At 32.7% G+C, this 23946-nt stretch overlaps 1 protein-coding gene across 4 annotated transcripts in view; it reads right to left on the bottom strand.

Moving 5' to 3' along the window:
- LOC130891094 (ral guanine nucleotide dissociation stimulator-like 1) overlaps positions 1–23946 on the bottom strand; it is a 68424-nt gene that overhangs the window by 30863 nt on the left and 13615 nt on the right. For 2 of the 4 annotated variants that reach the window (XM_057795641.1, XM_057795643.1), the window contains exon 1: positions 21513–22125. The exons of the other annotated variants lie outside the window; for them this stretch is intronic. In XM_057795641.1, coding sequence (XP_057651624.1) covers positions 21513–21725 — 213 coding nt within the window. In that variant the 5' untranslated portion in view covers positions 21726–22125. Of the gene's footprint in view, positions 1–21512; positions 22126–23946 lie in introns of those variants that run through there. 4 annotated transcript variants of the gene reach the window in all.

The following is a 23946-nucleotide window of genomic DNA, read 5'->3' as shown; positions in this document are numbered from 1 at the left end:
CGGCGGTGGTGTATGGAAGAGGATAAAACCGCAGACCACGTCATTTGTTAGTGCCCTGCAGTCACACAAGCTGGGTTGAAATACTTGGGAAGCGTTATTGATATCGAAAGGATCGGCTTCTCAAAGGACATCGGCTTTTGGTAACGTAAAGTGGTGCATATGTGCTCAACGGCCACAATGTAACTATGAACTATATACCTTTCCAATACGCCATGACTATGAAAACGCAAAGAAAAATAGAAAGCCTTACATGGTCTCTTTTGGTATGAAATCTCTAAAGGATTTCAAATAATTTTGGACATTCAAATGTTTGAAGTGATTAAGGACGACTACAACGTTTATTTCATCCTGCGGATCACATGACTGGGAAAAGGCGAAGAAAGGGAATAAATAATGCAGTGGAAGTGTGATTTTTGTTATGATGCAAAATTATTCCGAGAGACTTGACAATATGAAGGAAAAGTTAGTTAGCGCCAGAATAATACGGCTAATTCACGAATGTTGTCAAGTTTTCGACCTCGATCTGAAAATTCTTTGATATATTCTCACTAAAATAAAGCATTAACCAAAAAATTTTGGGCAACTGAATCAAACTAAAAAGAGAAACATCATTCTTTTATTGCATTACAATACATTAAGCCCATTGCGGCTATAGTTATTTTCATATCAATTGCAAAAGACAGTTATACGAGGAACAATCAATATTTCATAAATACGCACGGAACTTATACCTAATTAAGAAATGAAAAATAATGTTTACACCCCCGGTAAACATCTAACAAACTGCCAGGTCACGTGAACTCATCATATCCACTGTTTACCAATGAAAACATCGAATCGTAAACACAAATGCATTTCTATTGGTCGAAGCCGTATGTACACATTTTTTTTTCTAAATGTTCCTGCAAGAAACTCTGCGATAAGCAGTGGCGTGGCTCGGTGAGATTAAGTATTTATAAAAATAATAAATTTATAAAATGAGGTATCTACGCCTATGGTATATCAAAGAAAATTGTCGACAAGGGTTTTTATAATCTGCAGTTGATATAGGAAGAACTATACTTTCGTTTCCCTCGATCAGACACGTGTTTTTCAGCTTTGTATTTTTAACCAACATGAAACTATTACTACAATGAAATAATTTTGAATCACGTTGAAAAACTTAAAAGGGAAACGTGACTAAGGCCTCCATCTGTACGTTTTGTTCATTTTCCATTGTCTATTTGAATTGAAAGCGTTTGATAAACTGTAAAATAAATCGATTATCAACATTCGAGCTATTGTTTTCGTTACAATTTCTCGTATAAACGCTAACGTAACATTTATGTTTTCGACATACAGACCAACGTCTCCGCTTCCCTAATCACGTATTGTTTTATATTTCCTTTCATTTTATACGTGTTTCATATAATTTACGAAATGGAACCGTTTTTCGCTAAATCGATTGAAAACATTCTACGCTTAAAAATTTTTTTAGACTATTTCATCCAGAAAACTTCGTCCCTATAATAAGTCCAAAGGATTGAACTTAACTAGGTTTCCTTTTAATTCGTTCTGCACCACAACATGTATTGTATTTTAATGATTCTCATCCCCAGCGCAACAAATTGACCCAAGTCACCATAAACCGCCATCATTCTGTTTATAATTTGTGTTGGTGTTAATCCTACTTCAGTTAGTTAGCGCGAAACTCAATTTGAGACATTTTTCAAGCCCTACTATAATGAAATGGATTGAACCAGCAAGTTGATACATGTTAAGACTTGTCACTGACACATGAAGATTTACAATAAGCAAATAGACCAACACATCAGATATACATAGAAAAAAATCGAAGATCTTAAAGGCCTTCTCCAATCAATTCATCTTCTAAAGCTGCGTACTGATTTGAGCCCTCTTGCGCACGAATATTGTGCGCGTATAAAACATCTTGAGGTTTAAGCGACAAGTTTGAACGTGTTTGTAGAAGCAAACCGTTGTACTATTTCTCAACATACTGACTAGAAATTTGTACGAACTGGATCGACGATTTTTGCACACGAACTAGTGTGTTGTGGTTTTTCATTTTTCTTTACGCGGGAATGTTTGTTGGCGTAAATTTTCCGTGTTCACACGAATGCACGTAAGAAAAATACGGGTTTAAAAACTCGCCTATAATACGGGGGTACACCACCAAGCTCGAGAAATGGGTCCTTAGGCCGGCCCTGTCCAACTACAATGGAATTTTAAAATTCGGCGAATTCGCGTGGCGCCTTAAATCTTTTTTTAATGGCGAGCGCGCTTTTGATAAACTTTTTATTACAGAAGGCGGTTTATTGCAGTATTTCTTTCAAATAATTTCTAGGAAAGTCTATTTATATATTTCTTTTGTTTATTTTTATTCTAGAACTTTGTAGAATTCTATTTGTGGTATATAAATAAGTTTATGTAGCGCAGTAAGTTAGTTTTAAATAAATAGTCGTAGCGAAAAGAACGAATAAGTGAAAGTAATCGCGGAAATTGTTTGTGATATTTATAAATAAATTAGTATAAGTTAAGTGTATCATATAGTGTGTAAATAAATTAAGAACGTAAGAAATAGAGTTTATCAATTCACCCCACGAATATAAAGTGTGTAAATAAATACGAAAAACGTTACATTGTTGTCAGGTGTGGGGTATTATAAATAAATAGTGACATAAGCATGACCAAGAGACTTAGTGACGTGAAAGTGGCTCTGGTAAAGGGCCGAATTCGATCTAAAAACTTATTCATTCAAAGAAACAATCACTTTAATCTCGTCAATTTCTGAAATGAGGAAAGATATTTCGGCTAATATTGACGAGAAGATTGCGGCATTGAAAAACGATGTTTCTGTCAATATGGAAAACAAGATTTCGATTAAGTAGAACGATATTACGGCTAATATCGATGAAGGACATTTAAACTTTGAAGAAAGATAAAGGAAAATTAATTAAGAAAAATATTTTGACTATGGAGAGTTTATAAAAAGCGCGTCCGCCTTTAAAAAACAGATTAAAGACGCCGCGCGAATTCGACCAATTTTAAAATTCCATTGTAAATGGAAAGGGTCGGCCTAAGGACCCATTCATAATATAAATATACTATAATATTTGTTTACAAGATGGTGTACCCCCTGCAGTCTCTGAAGACGATAATTTGGTCATCGAAACGCGCGTCATACAGTGTAATTTTGAGTGTTGGTGTAAACAGTGTATTCAGTATCTAAAAGGACACATCAAAGGCGCTTCCTAAAAAACAGATCATAGGCGCCGTGCGAATTCTCCGAATATGAAAATTCCATTGTAGTTGGAAAGGCCATTAGATTATGTTAAAGACATAAAGAGCAATAATTACATAGTCTATATTCTGGTTTCTGTTTTTTTTTTCAAACAGTAGGAACATTTTTTCTAGAAAATTATATATTTAAATATAAGTGTATTTGTTTGTATTCGGTGGAACCGTTTATTGGAATATATAAATAAATATTTTACGAATTACGTAAATTATACAATTTCCGTTTTGTAACAATTGGAACAAACGCAATAATACAATAATTGATTCGTTAATGACGGTAATTACAACATTTGCGTCTGTCGTCATTTATTACAATTAAAAAATTGTTGACAGCACAATAATAAAATTCTTCGAATACAAAATATACGCATAGACAATTCGATTTATTATAACGTTCCCTCTTTTTTATATACATAGGCACATGAAATTAATTCTTCTTTCTAAGCAGTTTTTCATAAAAAGACGCGTCGAAATTTATAGGCAATGAAAGATTTATAGTCGTGATAAAAATATACAACATTCTCCACGTTTTTTGCCGTTCTAGTTAAAATTTTTCATTTGGTCTATTAGTTTTCTAATGCCGGAGTCACACGATCCGCGTTTTGCCGTAGAAGTACATTGAAAGGCATATACATTTACAGTATTCTTGCCTTCTATCAGGATTATCTTTTCTCCTGAACCAACTGAACTTTGTAAGGGTGGAATTTGTCTTTATACAAAACTCTCAAAATAGATGATTTACATACATTATTGTCGGCGGCAAGTTCTCGATTTGTCTTATGCGGATTTTCCTCAATCTCTAACTTTTTTCATCAGTAAATTAAACATTTCTACCGGGTTTTTCATTATTTTTTACATGTCCAGTTTCACGAAACTTTTTTTAACTATTGCTTACTGTAGACTGCGAAACGTGTTGACCAGGGTATTTATTATTAAAAATATCACAAACTTTTGAATTCTTGTTTGATTACCACAACCAATCATAATTGATACAGGGTGGCGCAATAGAACGTGCATTTATTAAGTATAGGCTAAAAAAATTAAATACAAAAGGTATTGTTGAAATAAAAGATATGACTAGGTAATTAAATGAAGTTTATTTTTTAAAAATAACATCATCTAAATGACGGCTCTCTCGAAAACGGCCTCCTCTAAACGCGAACGCAGTTTACTCATGTAAATAAATCTGGGGTGATTGCTGCCATTTCCTGGCGGATATTTCCCGTTAGCTGACTGATATCCCTCGGACTGTTCATGTAGACTTTTTGTTTGAGGTGTCCTCACAAAAAAAATCAAGAGGCGTTAAGTCAGGACTACGTAGGGGCTAAAGGATATCACCTCTTTTGGAAATCAGTCTTGCAGGAAATATCTGTCTCACAGCCGCCATAGAGTCATTTGATGTGTGACACTTTTGTTGGAACCAAGTTCTCGTATAAGTCAAATATCCCTCTAGCGCAAAAAAGAAAGGGCCAATAATTCCTTTGTTTGAGATTGCTGCCCATACCGTTATTTTCGGACTATGCAGTGGTGTTTGATGTTTCATTTTTGGATTTATTATATAAAGATTTACGAACCCATTTGAATGAAAATGAGCCCCAACTGAAAAAAAGCTGTTGTCAAAAGTAGAAAATCGATTAAGCATTTCTTTAGCAAATGCCAACCTTGCTCTAAAGTCGGTATCTTTTAATCCTGTGTTAACTGAAGCTTATGAGGATGCAGCTTAAGATCCAACTTCAAAATTTGCTGTAAACTTCGTCGCGACAAGTTTAAAGCCGCCGATTGCTTCCGAGTAGACACATGCGGATTTTTTCGTACTTACTCCTTCACCCTATCAATATTGTCTGTGGTCCTAGACGTTCTTGGACGACCTTTTGCTGGTGGTTTAAACGTGTAACCGCTCACAAAAAGCGCGACGCTTTCCGTCGTAGTGGCTACTAAAACTCCACGAATGCAACTATCCAACCACGCCAGGCTCCCCCGCTCACGCACCGTTTACCTAGCGGAAAAACATAATGCGATATGATCGTTTTATAGCGCCACCCTGTATTTCCATTCTTTGAGTCTCGGACAAATGAGGCATAATTAAATTTAATACGCGCACAAATATTATACTGACATCTTTTAATAACTTTAAATACTTAAATGACATATATTCTTTGCAGATATACGTAAACCTTTAGTGAACCAAGGTTTATTTTGCTTATTTTTAATACGCCTGGGAGGAAAAGAATTTGATGCCAGACTAGTTAGTGTTTTTATGAATCTAGTTCACATCACCAAAGAGCACGTTCCAGTGAGTTGTTGAAGTTTTGAAAACTTTTTTCCGAAATTTTGTTAACACTGCTTTTAACTGAGAGACCTGAATTAAAGACAGTACATTCGGTCAATTATATTGAAAAATTCTTAACCTTCTTAACCAAACAAAATTTCAATGTCAAAATATTTTATTACTCAACATATTCTCCTCTTAATTGGATACATTTATTCCTGCAAACCTGCAGTGTCTCTAGACCTTTCGAAAAGAATGTTTCTTCTTGCTCTGCAAACCAGACCTCCACAGCTTTTATTACCTCCTCGTTGGAAGAAAATTTACGACATTTTAAACTTTTCTCAGTTGAGGAAAGAGATGATAGTCGGACGGAGCCAAATCTGGTGAATAAGGGTGGTGTTCTAGTAATTCAAATCCTAAATCACGAATTTTTTGCATCGCAACATGAGATTTGTGTGCAGGGGCGTTGTCCTGCAAAAACAAAACACCTTTGGATAGCTTTCCGCGTCTTTTCTCTTCAATTTTTTCCCGTATAGTGGTCAGTAATGTCGTATAGTAATTTCCACTTATTGTTCTACCCTTATTCAAAAAAATAAATCATGATTACTCCTTGGAAATTCAAAAAAACTGAAGCAAGAACTTTTCCAGCAGATTTTTGGACACAAAACTTCTGAGGTCTTGGAGAACCAGAGTGTCGCCATTCCATCGATTGTTGCTTTGTTTCTGGATCGTAGAAATGTACCCAAGTTTCATCCATAGTAACAATTTGGTTGAAGAAATCTTCATCGTTTTCAAATCGAGCACAGATCGAACGCGATGCTTCTACCCTTGCACGCTTTTTGTCAACATTCAAACATTTGGGGATCCATTTTGAAGCAATTTTTCTCTTGTCAAAATTGACGTGAACTATATGATGAACGCGTCAGTATGAAGTATTCAGTGCTTCAGGCGTTTTAGCTCAATTCGACGGTCGATATTTTCGGGAACTGACACAGAAACTGGTCTTCCCGATCGGTCATCATCTTCAATGGAAAATTTGCCTCTTTTGAAGCTTGCAGTCCAATTTTTCACGGTCAATATTTTGTTTATACATGGAACTGATCTAGGCTCACTAGATATCAATATATCCTCGTAGTCTATAGTACTAGATTTGGTTTTACTTGTTCTGGTTGGCGCCGTTATATGCATGACCATACCAATTGACTTAAGACATTCTTGACCAGCACTCACACTGGAATAATCAATATTGAGATCGCCACATAGAATTAGTTTGCTTTTTAGAAGTAAAGCCACAATCTTAAATGTTTTAAATAGATATATCGAAGGACAAAGAAGGCACTGAACTTTATCGCACTAATCAATCACCCTGTATTGATAAGTGCTGATATTTTCAAGTTGAGATTGGAAACTTCTCAGATAATCAATAATAAATGAAGAAATAAAATCTATATTAATGTATCTTACTTTATTTTTCAATAAAAAGTTGTTATTCTTGTATTTTCTGGTACAAGTGGCAGCAGCCTGTATTATTTAGCGATCAGCAGGTGGTTGAAACGTACCAAAAACTTTTTGTTTGATCATCTGTTCGTTTTATGTGTATGCACATTTTTGCACCTGCATGTAAATTGAGTGTTCGAATGGAAGCACGTCGACGAGGCGGAATTAATAATATCTTAATATCGATATTTCAATTTTGAGAGTACGTATATAAAAAATTGTTTATCTATAGTTTGAAATGCGAAAACAAGATGTGAATCTTTTATTTAGGGCAACAAGAACTTGTTTAGAATCATTTCCAAAAGTGGCAATGACCTTTTCATAGCTAATACATCAAACATTGTATGTAAACTTGTTCTAGTTTATTGGCATTTCCTTTTATGAAGTGCGGATTCGGAATAAAAATTTATGTTCGATGTTTGGAATGTAACAACCAAATAACGAACTGACTTTATAAATATTATTTCTTTCATATTTATTAACATTGATAAAACAGCATGTCCCCATTTTTTTTATCATTCTAATGTCGCCAAATCCCTACACATTGAAACCAAATCGATCATAAGAGAATTTAGATTAAACCACATTTTATATGTAGTGTCGATTTTCTCGTTTGTTAAAATCTAGGCTCGCTTTTGAAACGAGACGATAATTTTCCTTGCGAGAAAAGACGAGACTTTCCAAAATTTTCGTCTCAAATCTCGCACGAGAGTCTCTCAAAAGTCTCGAAGTATTGTAGATAAGAATTAGACCAGTGAACAACGGTAAAAATATGGTATCACTTCAGAATTCCATCAAAACGCATGGATTTGCGTGAAATTTTGGAATTAAGTTCTATATACCCTTCACTTCCAAATCTACCCTATGCTAATATGTGAAAATTATACACTCGTGGTCAAAAATAACGCACCATCCCGATTTCCGAAAATATTTTTTTGTTTAATAAATTTTTGACGCAGTAATAAGAAATGTGTGGTAATTTTGAGTGATTTTTAATAAGTAAAAAAATAAAAATAAAAACATCGCAATAAAACCAAATTTTCTTAAAAATAAAACTTGCATTCTAAACAATAATGTTGCTCAAACTCATTCAAATTTTGAGGAGATGGATTTCGACGACCAGTGCGGCGTTTTAAAATGTACCAGACATGCTTGATAGGATTCATATCTGGACTTCTTGGTGGCCAGAACATCTGCCGCGACGTGTGGTCTAGCATTATCATGCATTAAACAAAAATAACCACCAAGGAATGGCCCAAACGGAACGACGAGATTTTCAAGAACGTCAGTTATGTATCTGGCTGCGTTAAGGGCGGGTCTAGGAAGAGACACTAATTATGTGCGGGCATCAAAACAAATTCCTCCCCAAAACATGATACACCCTCCTTGCAACGGCTTTGATTTTTGATTACGTCCATCTGGACCTCTTAAACTGATTCTTGTCTCATCAGTAAATAAAACTTGGTTTAAATTTCCTAAATTCCAATCTAGATGTTGCCTTGCAAATCTTAGTCTAGCAACACGATGCTGTCTGGTTAGCAAAGGTGCCTGGAGAGATCTTCTACTGCGTAGACCAGCAGGTGTTGTCTTATTGATGTATTAGAGATATTTACATCTCGGACTTCTCGTAAAAGACTGTTGAGACTTTTATTGCAAAAAAAGACTCGATCCGAGACTTTTATTGCAAAACAAGACTCGATCCGAGAGTTTTATTGCGAAAAGAGACTCGATCCGAGACTTTTATTGCAAAACAAGACTCGATCCGACACTTTTTATTGCAAAACAAGATTCGATTCGAGACTTTTATTATGAAAAGAGACTCGATCCGAGACTTTTATTGCGAAAAGAGACTCGATCCGAGACTTTTATTGCGAAAAGAGACTCTATCCGAGAATTTTATTGCAAAACAAGACTCGATCCGACACTTTTTATTGCAAAACAAGATTCGATTCGAGACTTTTATTATGAAAAGAGACTCTATTCGAGAGTTTTATTGCAAAACAAGATTCGAGACCACTTTTTTGCGAGACAAAACGAGATTTTCAAAGTCTCATCTCGTAGGCAACACTATATTTTATGTCCAAAATATACAAAATGCAGATATTTTATCGAAAGTAGGTATAATATCTACAAAATATCTAAAATCATGTTTAAAACAGGGAATTTTCCGTTCTTTTTTGGCTCTTATACAAATTATCGCATTTGCATAATCTTTGTATAAAATTTTCTCGTCTATTTCTACCGATACCTACCCAATGCCGTTGTAATTAACACCACAAAAAGTAAATTTTCTTTAGCATATCTTTACAGTACCGCTTTATACTTAAATCAACGGTTAAACACGTTTCAAATCTGAAACATTAAACGTCGGAACATCTGGCAAACATAAATCTTGATAGTATGCTTAAGGTCATATACAATTTGTGTGCCGGATTTGAAAATTGAGAACAAAAAATCATTTGACGATGGAGTATTTATAGTGGTACACCTTTTACTCTGCCTTTCATCCAACGGTTTAATTTCATCGGTTTACGAATTATAATTATACGGAGCTCGGTTAAAGTATGGGAGAAATTCATTATAGTCCAAGAGCCCCAACCAAAAAATAGGTTCTGAAAAAAACGTACGGTAAATGTAAACCCAAGTGGGCGTGTGAAATATCTCTGAAAAAGTCAAGAAAGTTTGTACAAAAAGTAGGCCAACTTAAAAATCTGTACAATGGGAAACTGACCATTAAAATGGCTAAATTGAAGGACCTCCTTCATTTAAAGCAGTTCTGGTCCCTGCTCTGGTTGAAGAAGATGACATCGAGTTTGTAGATGACCCACCAATTGATGAACCTCCATCAAAACTTTGAAAAATTTAATTACCCCCATTTTTCAGCTTTTTATTCGACTTCAAACTTAAACAACGCAAATTTTCAGTTAAAATGCGATGTACAGCACTTTTTTAAATACCTACTATGTCTGCTAGCTCACGCACTTTCTCACAATCATCCAGTACCACTTTGTGGATTTTCTTCAACATTTTTGGAGTCGCTACTTCATTTGGTCGACCACTGCGATGCTGGTCTTCGTAGGTCGTACTAAGGAGCAGTCTCACTCAGAATAGAATCTAGTTCAGCTTTTATATTGGTTGAGATAAGGCCTTTCAAATAAAAGTATTGTATTACATAGTGATGACCAAAGTGAAGATCTCCGCTTGAAGATATAAGTGTATTATAGACCAACCGGCTAAATTAAAGGACCTCCTTCATTTGAAGCAGTTCTTGACCAATCCAGGTGCCCAAAGATTCTACGACTCACTGGTCCCTGCCCTTGTTGAAGAAGCTTTTTATTCGACCTCAAACTTAAATAATCCAATGCTGAAAATTTTTGTTTTCGGGACTGTAATCGTTCTTCCCCGTGGCCCTTCATTTGCATAGACTATGAAAACTTACGATTGATACACAAATTTTAATCGATAGTTCTTGGTTTTACTAATTTTAACTTGAGTTAAGAACGAAAATAATTCGTATACGAACTTAACAAAAAGATGTTCTGGTCCAAAATATTAAAATCACCTTGTTTAGCCTTTATTTCTTTGAAACATTCTACGGAACCATCTTCACGGCGCTGTTTTGTTCCATTGTGAGCAAATGCGGCACCCATCTTGCGCACAGCTTTCTCGTGTCCAAATTTTCAGTTAATACGCGATGTACATATGCCTAATATGTCTTGTAAATTGCGCACTTTCAATCGAGGATCATCCAGTAGCGCTTTATGGAATTTCCTCAACATTTCTGGAGTCGTCACCTCATTTGGTCGACCTCTGCGATGCTGGTCTTCGCAAGTCGTACGGACTTGTTTAAACTGTGCTACCCAATATTTTACTTTTGGTAATGAAGGAGTGGAATCACTCAGAGTAGAATCTAGTTCAGCTTTTATATTGGTTGGGTTAACGCCTTTCGAATAAAAATATTTAATAAATGGATTATGTAGAAAATTAATTCAACGGTTGTAGATTTTTGTACAATAAATATTTTATTTCGTACCTATACACGTTTTTTTTTTAAACCAAACAGAACTTACTTTGTGGATATCTCTTATTTCTAAATTTTGAGCATTAAACTGCACCTGCTGCACGGGTTGTGTTCGTTTTATAACATCGAACTTGGGCTATTTTTGCCATTTTCCCTTTCGCTATTCCTTTAAGATCATTCAACGTCTAGAAATATTTTTTTATTCTAAATTACTACCGGAAACGAAAGAATGTGGAGGGATTACTTGGAATAACAATTTAAAATATAATTCTATTCAGTTTATAATCTAAAGCCAATATTTACTGAAAGATTAATGATTTATAAAAAACTACATATTCTCAAATCTTATGCTCTATTAAGTTAGGAATGGTGTCTCGTAAAATTACCATAAACCGTTTAAATAACAACTTTATGCTTCCGTATTCGAAATAATCTTTATTTTATAATAACACCATATAAAAATTATTTTATTGATGGCTCTGTATTAATAAACAGAATAAATCTAGTCATAGTACAAACCGAATTAATCTCCTATCCAAACTAAAATATCGGGTAATAAGTATGTAACTTAATTGTGCATTCTATACAAAAACTATCAGTCTACTTCGTTATTGACACCTGTCGAAGCATCTAGCCAAACGTATAGTGCTGGGCATTCAAAACTCAAAATTCTTCAATGCAACTCCGATTTTTCTGAAAATACAGAATTAAGCTCAATATCAAGATCTATAAGGTGGGCAAATTGTTTTTAAGGAGTGAAAACCACCCCTTATCGAAAAATACCAATATTATAGTTTTTCCTACTTTTTTTCAATTCAAATGTTTTTCGTTTATGCAGCATAAATATCTTAACATATTGTATAATACAAAATTTATATATTTTGAAGTATCAACCCTTAATAATCTTTAAAAACTACCCTTCTGATGAAAGTAATATAGGAAAAAATCTTTTAACGATTTAAAACATAGCAATTTCATTTTGACTGTGAAAAATTCATAGCATTTTAATAAAATTTAATTGGTTATTAATTTTTATTATTATTTTCCAAACACGAAGTGATTTTTCATTCTCTACACCCTGACACCCTTCAAGAACCACCCCTTTACCAAGATTATGAGTATATCATCTCTTGGTACCCTCAAATGTACCTACAGACAACTTAGCATCAAAAAGAAAAAATTCGCCAAAATTCACAAAATTTCAAATTTTTATTTTTTATGTAACTCCATTAATTTTGAAGCTATGACATCCTACAAAAAACCATTTCAAACGTAATTTTCAGTGCTACAAGCCTATGTATTTCAGAAGGGCTTGATACCCTCCACATTTTATTAATAAAGGGTCAAAGGGCTGTGGATAAGCAACCCTCGCACTATAGTGACAGATTAATTTGGTTATAACTCCGTCAATTTTTATGTTACAAAAAAAATAAAAAAAAGCAAAATAATCGTCATAAAATGTGCTTTAATTTGACTGGTTTTGAGTGGTAAAGAGGATGCTTAAAGTGAAATGTTATTCACTAGAGTGTTTGTAGCGTTGTAATTTGTGTGATAATTTGTATTTGTACGATTTTATCCACGAACTTTTAGCCGTGGAATGTTGCGTAATGTAATGCGTAAAATATCTCACGCAAATCATACGAAAATAAATATTTTGGCGCCCATTTTTTTTTATAATAATAGGAGAGAGATATACGTGACCGGCTTGCACTAATCTCTCATAACTAAGTGTTTGTATAAAATATAAATCGTAATCATTATATCAACAACTACTCAATTATTGGAAAAAATTTTAAATTATAAAAGAAATATCTAAAAAAAAACACATTCCTTTGTAATTCGGACGTCAAGGTATTTACTGCATCGCGAAATTTTTATTTTCGTCCGACCTGGTCGTTAACATTCAATTTCTATTTGTAGTTTAATAAAAACGAAACGGCCTTGTCGTCACTTAACGTTCTAAAGAATGGTAATATTAGAAATAATTCTCAAACTCGCATTGTACATCAAATATATTTTATTGTATCGTTATAATTCACGATCTTTTTATTACTAACTTTATTCACAGCTTTTTTAAAGCTATTTATTAACAAAAAATATAAATAAAGAAAGTGGTTTCAATAATCTGAGTAATGGATGTCAATACTATTGAAAACACACTATGCGTGTATATGTATTCTTAAATACTAATTCTATTGTATACAAAAGCTGTATAATGGAATCAATTAATATCAATTTTACTACACAATCCTTTATAATTCAATCAAATGATGACTCTTTTGTTTTATTTGCAAAGAATTTATTTTCCTTTATGGTTTTTGCTTTGAAATTTCGTTCTCCGGAAAAAAAAACGATTGGGGTACAAATAGGACTCAGTTCACGTCTGGTACCCTGTTTAAACCAAACGCCCTTACAATTAGATACATTTTACTCGTCTATTTACGTTTTATAATTTAAGATTCAATTGTAACAAGTTAACGAGGTATGATAATGATTTTTTTCTAAGTTCCAAGATTTTCAGCAGCAGCTAATGTTAGTGGATTTGTCAGTATCACAGAATTGCAAAATGATCACGAAAATAAAAAGCAGTACACACCTCAATAAAAATTACAAAATTTTAAATTAACGGTTTATGAATAGGATGTAGAATTTGCTGAAAACGGCAAACGGAAAATCAAGTTTATTAATCGGTTTTAAAGTGGAGCATGAAACAAAAAAAAATTGGGAAACTTTTCTTCGAGATCTTTTACTTCTTTTCCCACTAATTTAAAATCTCTGGTTGATTTGTTGAAATTAATATCATAAATGTATGTGTAAATAAATAAGGTTGCGTTTGAATAAATCAAAGGTAGTTGTTCAAATAATTTTGTTACAGTATGTTTAAATAAAATGAAACGATCGCGAAAAAATCCATCGGAAGATATATTTATCTCTTATGTGGGCTGAATTGTTGTAAGCCTTTTCATTTTATCGGAAAACATTGTTATTTGTTGAATGTTTATTTTTTGAAGCGGAAATTACTAACGTTCGGATAATTAAAACTTTGATAGGGATTTCAAAATAGAAACATTTCGTTGGCGTATGTGCTTAATGTACGCAAACTTTCAGATATTGTTTTCATTTTCTTCCAGTTCTTTGAATAATCGTATATTGCATCTTATGTATAATAATATTCCGTTAAATATACAGGGTGTCCTACGACGAGTTAAAACTATCTGTATTTGGCAAAATACTTATAGTAAAATTATGAAAATTTCCACGTTTGGGTTATCGGATACGATCTTTTTAACTAAAATATTTTTAAAGATCACCGACGTCCGGTTTTACCTGAAGTCGACTGTAACTTTGTTATTTTAAATAGAGCACCCTGTATATTGATATATTTTTTAAATCTACGTAAAATTTAAGTATACTTTTGTTTAAAAACTTTTTTTGAAAAATGCATACTTTTTGAGTTATTAATTTTTTTGTAAAAAAAAAATTTGACCGTTGCAGACCCTTATAAATTATTTTTTTACGAGGATATCCTTAAAGATATGAAAATGGTTTCTGTTCAGTTGCCTTTAGCAAAGTCTGATCTATCTTCAAAAATTTTTCATTTTATACAGGGTGCTTATAAAAAGGTGTGTGTAAACTTTCCTATACCTAAACCTCACCGTTATCCAGATATTAAATTTTTTCTGTAAATTTTATTTTGACCCGTTGATACAAGCACTTAGAAATAAAAAAGGTCTGTGAAAAAATCAAATCAAATTGTATTTACTATTCCCATACAAACTTTAAATGAAATTTAGACCAAACCTGCATCTCTAAAAATTTACAGAAAATATTTAATATCTGGATAACGGTAAGGTTTAGGTATAGAAAAGTTTACATGAATTTGCCTTATTTTTTACCCCAGAATGCATTCGAATAGAAAAAAACGGGTGGTTCTATTAAAAAAAATAAAGAAATTTGATATTTATGTTAAGTTAAATTTTGAACACTTTTTATATACACCCTGTATAAAATGGAAAATGTTTCAACATAGATTCAAATACGTCTAACGTTGATAAAAGCAACTGAACAGAAACCATTTTCATATCTTTAAGGATATCCTCGTAAAAAAATAATTTATAAGGGTCTGCAACGGTCAAATTTTTTACAAAAAAATTAATAACTCAAAAAGTATGCATTTTTCGAAAAAAGTTTTGAGACAAAAGTATACTAAAATTTTATAAAAATTTCAAAAATGTATTAATATACAGGGTGTTCTGTTTAAAATAACAAAGTTACAGTCTTCAGGTAGAACTGGAAGCCGGCCATCTTTAAAAATATTTTAGTTAAAAAGATCGTATCCGAAAACCCAAATGTAGAAATTTTCATGATTTTACTAAAGTATTTTGCCATATACATATAGTTTTAACTTATCGTGGGACACCCTGTATTTATAGTGCCGATCAAAAGTTTTTACCCATTCCATAATCCATTCATTAAATTCCAAAATAACGGCGAATGTGACAAGTTAAAACTTGCAAGTACCGGATAATTTATTTACTATTCTTTAACTGTGAATTATTTCTTCAGTGTTTATGATTGCAGTTTAGTTTCAAGTAACCCTATGAGACGCCCCCACAACCACTTCCGGACTTCCCAGAGATAACCTCTCAGATCAATGAATCTAGGGATCTGCCTTTAAGTACTTCTACAATGGAAAAGAGATTGAGGGAAGCTGGTCTTTTTGAAAGGGTGGCTGTGAAGGTACCTCAAAATAAAATTAAGAGGTGGCGGTGGGCTAATTGAGCGCATAAAGAGCGGGAGAAAGTTTCATGGAGTAATGAGTCTAAGATTGAGGAGGCTGGAGACTTGAGAACTGGTAAAAATTGAAGGTTATAATAAGAATATTGAAGTACGTTTTAGCCATCGCCAATTAACTACAATTCATTAAAAAATGTTTACAACGATCCTATTTTTATATTAAAATAAATGCTGACACATGTTTACAAAATATGATCTTTTTGCGTATTAGTTTTTAGAATAATCTAGATTTTTCTTCATGTAACTCCTCCATCCCCAAGAATGAAAAATAAAGGAGGTATATTTCAGATCGTGTTCTGTTGTTTCTCTTCATTCTTCAAGTTCATTTTCGTCTTTTCTTCAATTTTCTGATTTAGTAATTTCAAGTCCTCTCCCTCGATGAACGTAGATTTCATACTGTAGTATTAAAATACTTAGTCGGGATTTTCTTTTCACACTATGCGGAAAAAATCGCGACCGCACGAATCCTACTGACTGCGCCAGTTATATTTTCGATGTCCGAAAATTTATTTTTAAAAATTTATTAAAGTCAAAATTACGATATTTTCACAAAGTTGAATGAACAGAATTAATTTCACAAGCGAATTAACTACAATTTTAGAATATTCTAGATTTTTCTTCATGTAACTATCGTATTGTTTTTATTTGTTGTCAATCACGCAAACTACTATTTCTAGGGGGGTCTCGTGGCCGTTTCATATTCCCCTCATATTTATAGTATTTTTTTGACATAAATGACTCATTTCAAAGTGAATTAAAAGAATAAAGTTCCAAATATAAAGGCTCTATTATTGGTATTCGAATTTTTGACGTAATTTTCGTCGAAACAAGTTTCGAAAAAAGGTGAGGTGCAATAAAACAATGAAATAATAAATATATGCTTTTTTTCATGAAAATTTGTACATTCAAACTCCTGTAACTTTTTAACAGATAATATTTAAAAGGTCCACCACATCTCATTTTGAAGCTTAAACTTTAAAGTTTAAAATAAGCTACTTTAAATCCTTTCTACGTCATGTAGGAACTAAGTTATGACCGATAAATTGAGAAGAAACGTCATTTTTGCATTATATTGACGATAACTGTTTAAATATTGATTTTCTGCAAAAAACTGTAGAGACCTTTTTTGTAGATCTTTTTAAAACAAATCTTTTTTATATGAAACTTCTTTTCATATCTTTCTTTGTTTAAGAATTATAGCTTTATAATCGTACCTGTTTACACCTGTGTGTAGAGGTTACGGCAGGAGCTGACACTTTTCAAATCTTTCGAATTTTTAATTGGAACCTTATGAAAAATACATTCTCCCACTTGTGAAAATAATTCCAAATGAGTTTTTGATTGGGTACATTCTTCATGTCATAATTTTGCAGCGGGGTCTTAGAGTATAAACAATTAAATTACTCAAGCAGATTTGGGCTCGGCACCCTGGAAAAATCGATTCTACGCATCAAAAAACATAGGAAAACGGACCCCCCCGTAATAATTATAAATAAAAAGTAAATTATGCGAACAATTTATCTCAAACGGCTACTATCTGCATAAATTCATTATCATTCGATTATAAATAGTTTGTAATTTTTCTAGAAATGTAGATTGTGTTTTATAAATATTGACTTTATTGAAATATCGTCACGATTATGACCTAAAGATATGAAATCGCAATTGTATTAATAAATAAAATTGGATATTAACATTTGACATTGATAATACCAAAACGGATTTTTCATTTAGATGACACAAAAAGTTACTACAAATTGGATTAGACGAAATGATATGTTTGTACAAAATATTAAATGTGGGATTTTCTAACATAGAAGTATCTGGTTTAGAAGTATTTACGTCAATAATGGAAAGTTCGCTCTGGTAAAGAGATGGAGAGAGATTTAAGACTCGCGCCAACAGCATCGCGTGACCTTGAGTAGTAATTCTTGCTGGGAACGAGAAGGATGGCAAAGTATAACTAGCAGCGTGGTTCATGTTCTTCCAACTGAGGGAAGATCCATTGCTGTATTGCAGTAACAGATAGGGACCGCAAGTCATGCCAGAAGGGCCTGCAAAATATGATTAGAAATTGGGATACAAATGTATATAGACACAGGAACAGATCTTCAGTTTTTTCTGCTTTTTGATCGCTTTAGAGAATGCTAACTTTTGCATCTGATTTTATCCAGCAACTAACGATAATGCTGTCAATGGAACTAAAGAATGTCTTCCTTTAGACTGCTAGCGCAGTCTGCATATGATAACCAACTCGCATTTTGGACAGTCGGCCATTTTAATCGAGCTGCTTGCTAGTACCGCCATAGACTGTATCGTTTACAAATCGCTGTCTTCCGAAAAGACCGGCACAACTCGAAAAAATCCATTTTTTTAGTTTTCTATGGCATTCAATATAGAATATTAAAACTCAATTTTCGAAAAACCAATAACTTGTCTATTTTTGAAACAATAACTCACAATCAAATTGACTAATTTCGACCAGACTGGCGACGATTGACTTGGTTTTTTTATAATGAAAGCTGATTAGTTTTTGGAATTGATCGGTAAAGCCGTTTTGAAGTTATTACAAAAAACCACATTTGAAAAAAAAATTTTTCGTAGTTTTTTTGATATTTCTTGAAATCTGCTGGTTCGAATCCGTTCAAATTGTACTCAAAATCTAAGTTTGGTCAAGCTCTTTCGAATGGTTTCAACCGCGATGGAATCAGTCGAGTCTTTCAAAAGCTATAAGAGGGTCACATACATACATACAGACATCATCGCGGAAATATTCAGGAAGGCTTCCTAGAACCTCAAAACGTCGAGATCAGAGGGAAACTCGATTTTGAAACACGAGGTAAAACCAATGACTTTCCGATTTTTGAAAATTTTCAATTTTCTTAGCGGAAAGTTAGAAAAAAAAACCTCATTTTCGGTTTTCTTTCTCTAACAATAACTAACAAACAAATCAACTAATTTCAACCAGACTGGCGATGATTGACGTGGTTTTTTGATGTTGAAAGCTGATCAGTTTTTGGAATAGATCGGTAGAGCCGTTTAAAAATTATTTCAACATTTCAAAATCGATTTTGTTGCTTATTCTTTATTCATCGTTCAACGTAGCAACTAAATCTTTCCATTTTCCGTGTAACAAGTCGAATTCAAGCTAGCATGTGTCAAGAAAATTACTGCTAGTAAAAAAAAATTCATCCGGTCTTTTTTTTTCTAATTTTCGATAGTACTTACTTGCAGCAACAAATTTTGGTTCATTACTTGACTCTATAATTTACTGATTTTTCAAAATTTTATGCTAGCTTCATATGAATGAAAGCAGTAATTGCGATATAGCAACGAAAAAACTACAAATTTTGCATATTTTTTTCATTGATTCTTGCTAATTTACCTTGATAGAACTCCAAATGCCGGCTTAACGGGATACGCCTGCAAATGAAGAAGAAGAGAATGCATCTGACATTAAAGTTAATAAGTCAGTGATCATAGAACCGAGATAAACCAAACGAACACTTCGACTGACACGCCACTCTATATTTGACTTTCCACTATATAACTGTTGATTGTCCCGTGGTCTTCACTTTACAAAGACAGTCAGTATCATCAAATATTATCACTTGGAGGATCACAAAATTCAAATCAAAGTTGTCGTACTCAAAAACAAACAAAAATTTTTAAATATCTAATGTCATCCATAAATTCTTTGAATCATCCACGTCAAATGTCAATTTACGAAAGTGTGTACAATTTTCTTGACCGATTTATTTCACAATAATTATTCTGTATGAGTTGGTTATAATTATTTAGTAATAATTAATTGTAGCACGTGATCAACGGACCTTGGAGAAGCGTTCAATTATCTTAACGACCGAAATCTAATTATGGGAATTTTTTAAATAAATATATGTTCTGTCTAGTTATTTATCATCAACATGATAAATTCATGATTTGATTTGTATTTTCGAAATAATAAAAGATTCAACATCGATTAATTTATGTAAAATACTACAGAAACGAATAAAAACATCCCACTAAATGGCTGATAGCATGTTATATGTCCCGAGGACGGAACTAGTGGCCCGACCTAGAGATGGCGGTAGTTGCTTGAAAAATATCAATGTAGTAGAAAGTACATAATCTATATAACATATGTTTCAAGCTTGAAGGTGACCTAGATTGTACTCTTGGTGATACTGCTTCTTCGTTATCAACAATAAAATATTGGGTAGCAGAGTTTGAACGAGGCCGTATGACCTGCAAAGACCAGCATCTTAGACCAGAAATGTTGAAGAAAATTTACAAAGTGTTTTTGGACAAGTCCATTCAAGGGTGTATTCTTAAATTGTGCAGAGAAAATCTCAAATACTCAATTAGCTGTTACAGTATTTATCGGTGATACACGAACGTGTTCTGTACGCTCTTTCCATGCCTTAAGATGACCTTTCTAGTCCTAGTCTAAAGCAGTGGGCGTGTTTGACTGGTGACTGCATTCAGGCCAGCGCCAGACGTAATGAGGTGGGTAGATGCCGCGTAAATAGCATTTTCGTTTATCTGATTCTTTAACAAAAAACAATATACCATAATAGAGTTTGTGTGATTTTTTTGTGGTACGATAAGCCATCATCAAATATTATTACAAAAAAACTAACATACCTCTCTTCAAAATTATATTTTTTTATGATTGGTTCTTGTGCTGTGAGTTACTGTAGGTTTCAAAAAAGTATAGTTGGATGGAGTCACTTTTTAGGTCAATTCTAACCTTTTTTTTTTTCGAAAACAGTTAATTCGTCGTTGAAACTCAGCCACAACACAAGTTTCCATACATCTAATCTGTTACTGTAGGTTTGAAAAAAGTATAGTTGGATGGAGTCACTTTTTTGGTCAATTCTAACCTTTTTTTTTCGAAACAGTTAATTCGTCGTTGAAACTCAGCCACAACACAAGTTTCCATACATCTAATCTGTTACTGTCGGTTTGAAAAAAGTATAGTTGGATGGAGTCACTTTTTAGGTCAATTCTAACCTTTTTTTTTTCGAAAACAGTTAATTCGTCGTTGAAACTCAGCCACAACACAAGTTTCCATAGATCTAATCTTCATTTTTTTACGAGATTTAGAAATAGTAATGATGCACAATTTTGAAAGTGGTTTATGCGACGAAAAAGTTGGGGAACCCAATTTATTTAGATTCTATTGATGTATGACAAACTTACGAAGCTTACGGTATATAAAAACTTAATATAGATGTGATTGTTATGGAACTTGGAAACTATTTTACTTAAAAAGATTGTTACGATTCCAGATATTAAATTGGAAACTTGGTGGACTGAGAGGAGATTAAAATCACTTCACCCTCGTATATACTAACGACATTTTGAACGGCGTTTACCGTGAACGGGGTTAAAAATATTTCTTTTTACATGTCAATAGAGTTGACCTAACCTGCATAATCATATATTCAAATCATTCTTTATTATAGCAGTCAAAACATTTCTCAGAATCTTTAGACTGAACAAAATTCCTCACTACATATATAAGTTTTTTTATGGTGCTTATTAGGTTGTTTCTTATTTCTCAGCATGTTTTAAATATATTTAAATATCGACCGAAAAACAAAAAAAATAAAAGGAAAACCTCACCTTGACATACCACTTGGTAGTTTTCTTATTACTTTTCCTAGGCCCCGTACACACACAAAACCTAAACCTATTTCTCCTCAAAGTCTCACCACTTTTTTCTTTAGAAGGACTTTTGTTTACACATTTCGAAGCAAAAAATTTCGTTTTTTCGGTTACACTTTGATAAAGTTCATGTTGAAAGCCTATAGGAGAAGAATTCGTCGGTAACAACATTGATTTTTCGAAAATCAAACGAAGTTTTTAATTCATCTTTTCAATTCTATAATTACGAAATAGCCGGTATTGAATCACGTGAATATATATAAAAATCGATAGGCCCGAGTGAAGGATAAACGAATAACGCTACTCAAATAGCGTTGTTCGATCTACTAAACGAGTTTTGTGTACAACAAACGCTATGTCATATACGAGAGAGCGTGTGTAATTGCACCGAACTATAGACGCAAGCGCACGCATCGTTTATTACCAAATATAGTTTACGGGGTACAGTCAATATATTACTTTCTGAATATATAAATATAATAATTGTTGATTAACGTAAGTTTTGTAAAATAAGACGAATACAGAGAAGACTTAAACAGACAACCACAAAAGGGCGAAGGAAAAATAATTAAAAAAAAAAACGTAACAACCGCAGCAGATTAAGTAATTGGTACAAAGCATAAAAAAAATAATAAATATTATGATTAAGAGTGTATAATAAAAATTGAGAAGCTACATTACAACGTTTAAGAAATATAAAACAAGATGATGATAAATAGAAAAAATTGGGGTAATTTTGTAATTTTCGCGGTCTCCACGTTTGTTTTGGTTCTAGAAAATCGAAAAATCATCCGATTTCGATTAATTTTTTTTAAAATCTTCGTTTTTACGGCGGTTTTTCGAAAAAAATTATGGGAATAAAAAAAATGAAAACTTATATTGGTTTCAGAGCTTTAAATTTTCATGAAAATTCACATATAATTGTTAATAACTTTTTTCCAAATAATCAAATGAAGTTGTTATATTTTTTCATAATCTACACAAAAAAAACAAACAAATTGAAAAAAAATTATACAAAAATTAACTTTGAAAAATTTAAAATTTTCACCATTAAAAAATGGTATCTTACTAAGGTTGACTGTTCGAGATAAAAAATGAATAAACAAACATTTTTAATTTTTTTTTCCAAAATTTTTGTTTTTATGAACTGCATTTGATGCTTTTGCAAAAAAGTTATGAACGATTATCATCAAATTTAAAGTCATAAAAAGTGAAATTTCCAGGTGAGATATTTCCCATATTTTTTTTAATAAATCAGCCGTAAAATACGAAGATTTAAAAAAAAATCAAAGAAATCGGATGATTTTTAAATTTTCTAAAGTCAAAAAACGAGGGGACTGCGAAAGTATAAAATTACCAAAATAAGAAAACAGAGCTAATAAAGACAAATAATGAAATGGTTACCAATAGTATGATAATAATAATGTGAAATTACGAGGGGTGTTTGAAAATTTTCCAACCTATCAAAGAAACAAAATTTTTTTTTTCTGTTAATCAATTAGTTTCAAATATAATGCCATTTTAAGGTAAATTTGGAATGAATAATAGTAGTCCAGTCATTATAGGGGGTTAACCTCGGAAAATTGACACGACCAGTATATTACCACGTAAAAATTTGTATTTTGGCATCCTAAAACTATTCTCAAAATTCACATATAATTGGATGGTCACAAGTTTTAAAATCGGGGGTGAAAGATCACAAAAATCGATTTTTTTTTATATTTTTAGTAAATATCTATTTTTCTAGGAGTTTTCTGTTATTTGTATTTATTATCAATATTATAGAGAATTCAATTCTCTATAAATGAAGCAGACAGTTAATAACCTGTGAACTGGGTATAATGACACCCTAAAGTGCGATCAATCAATGTTTTATGACGAAAAATAGAATCAAAACATCGATTGACGCCAGGAAATAATATACGCACGTGCACATCGATTACATCCCATTCTTAAAAACAAAATCAAATTAGTCCTGAATATGAGACGTGAAAATACCAAAACGTTTCGTTAATCAGATGTCATATACAAATTTACGATGACTGGATTCTATAAATAATTGTGATACAACAAAAGTGTACCACGAAACAAAATATATACAGAATGATAACTCTTTTCGACAATCAATGAAAAAAAATACATTAACAAAAGATGAAAATTGTGGTTGTGATGAAAAGTTCGTTGGCTGACACATAGATGGCGCTATTAATATTAAACCCTAACCTAACATAACCCATATGATTGTCAGTTAGTCCTATGCACGGTCTTACATGCCGGTCTTGAAACGAACGTAGTGGGGGTGGTTGATTTCAGGGGCGTATAATTATCTAATTCTTTAGCCGCCAGATCGGCGTTGTGATCGAGGGATCGAAAAATTAAATATTCAACTTCG

Source organism: Diorhabda carinulata, chromosome 3, assembly GCF_026250575.1.
Source record: "Diorhabda carinulata isolate Delta chromosome 3, icDioCari1.1, whole genome shotgun sequence".
In the NCBI taxonomy this organism is placed as follows: domain Eukaryota; kingdom Metazoa; phylum Arthropoda; class Insecta; order Coleoptera; family Chrysomelidae; genus Diorhabda; species Diorhabda carinulata.
The sequence above is the reverse complement of the archived record's forward strand: the minus strand, read 5'-3'. Positions and strand labels throughout refer to the sequence as shown.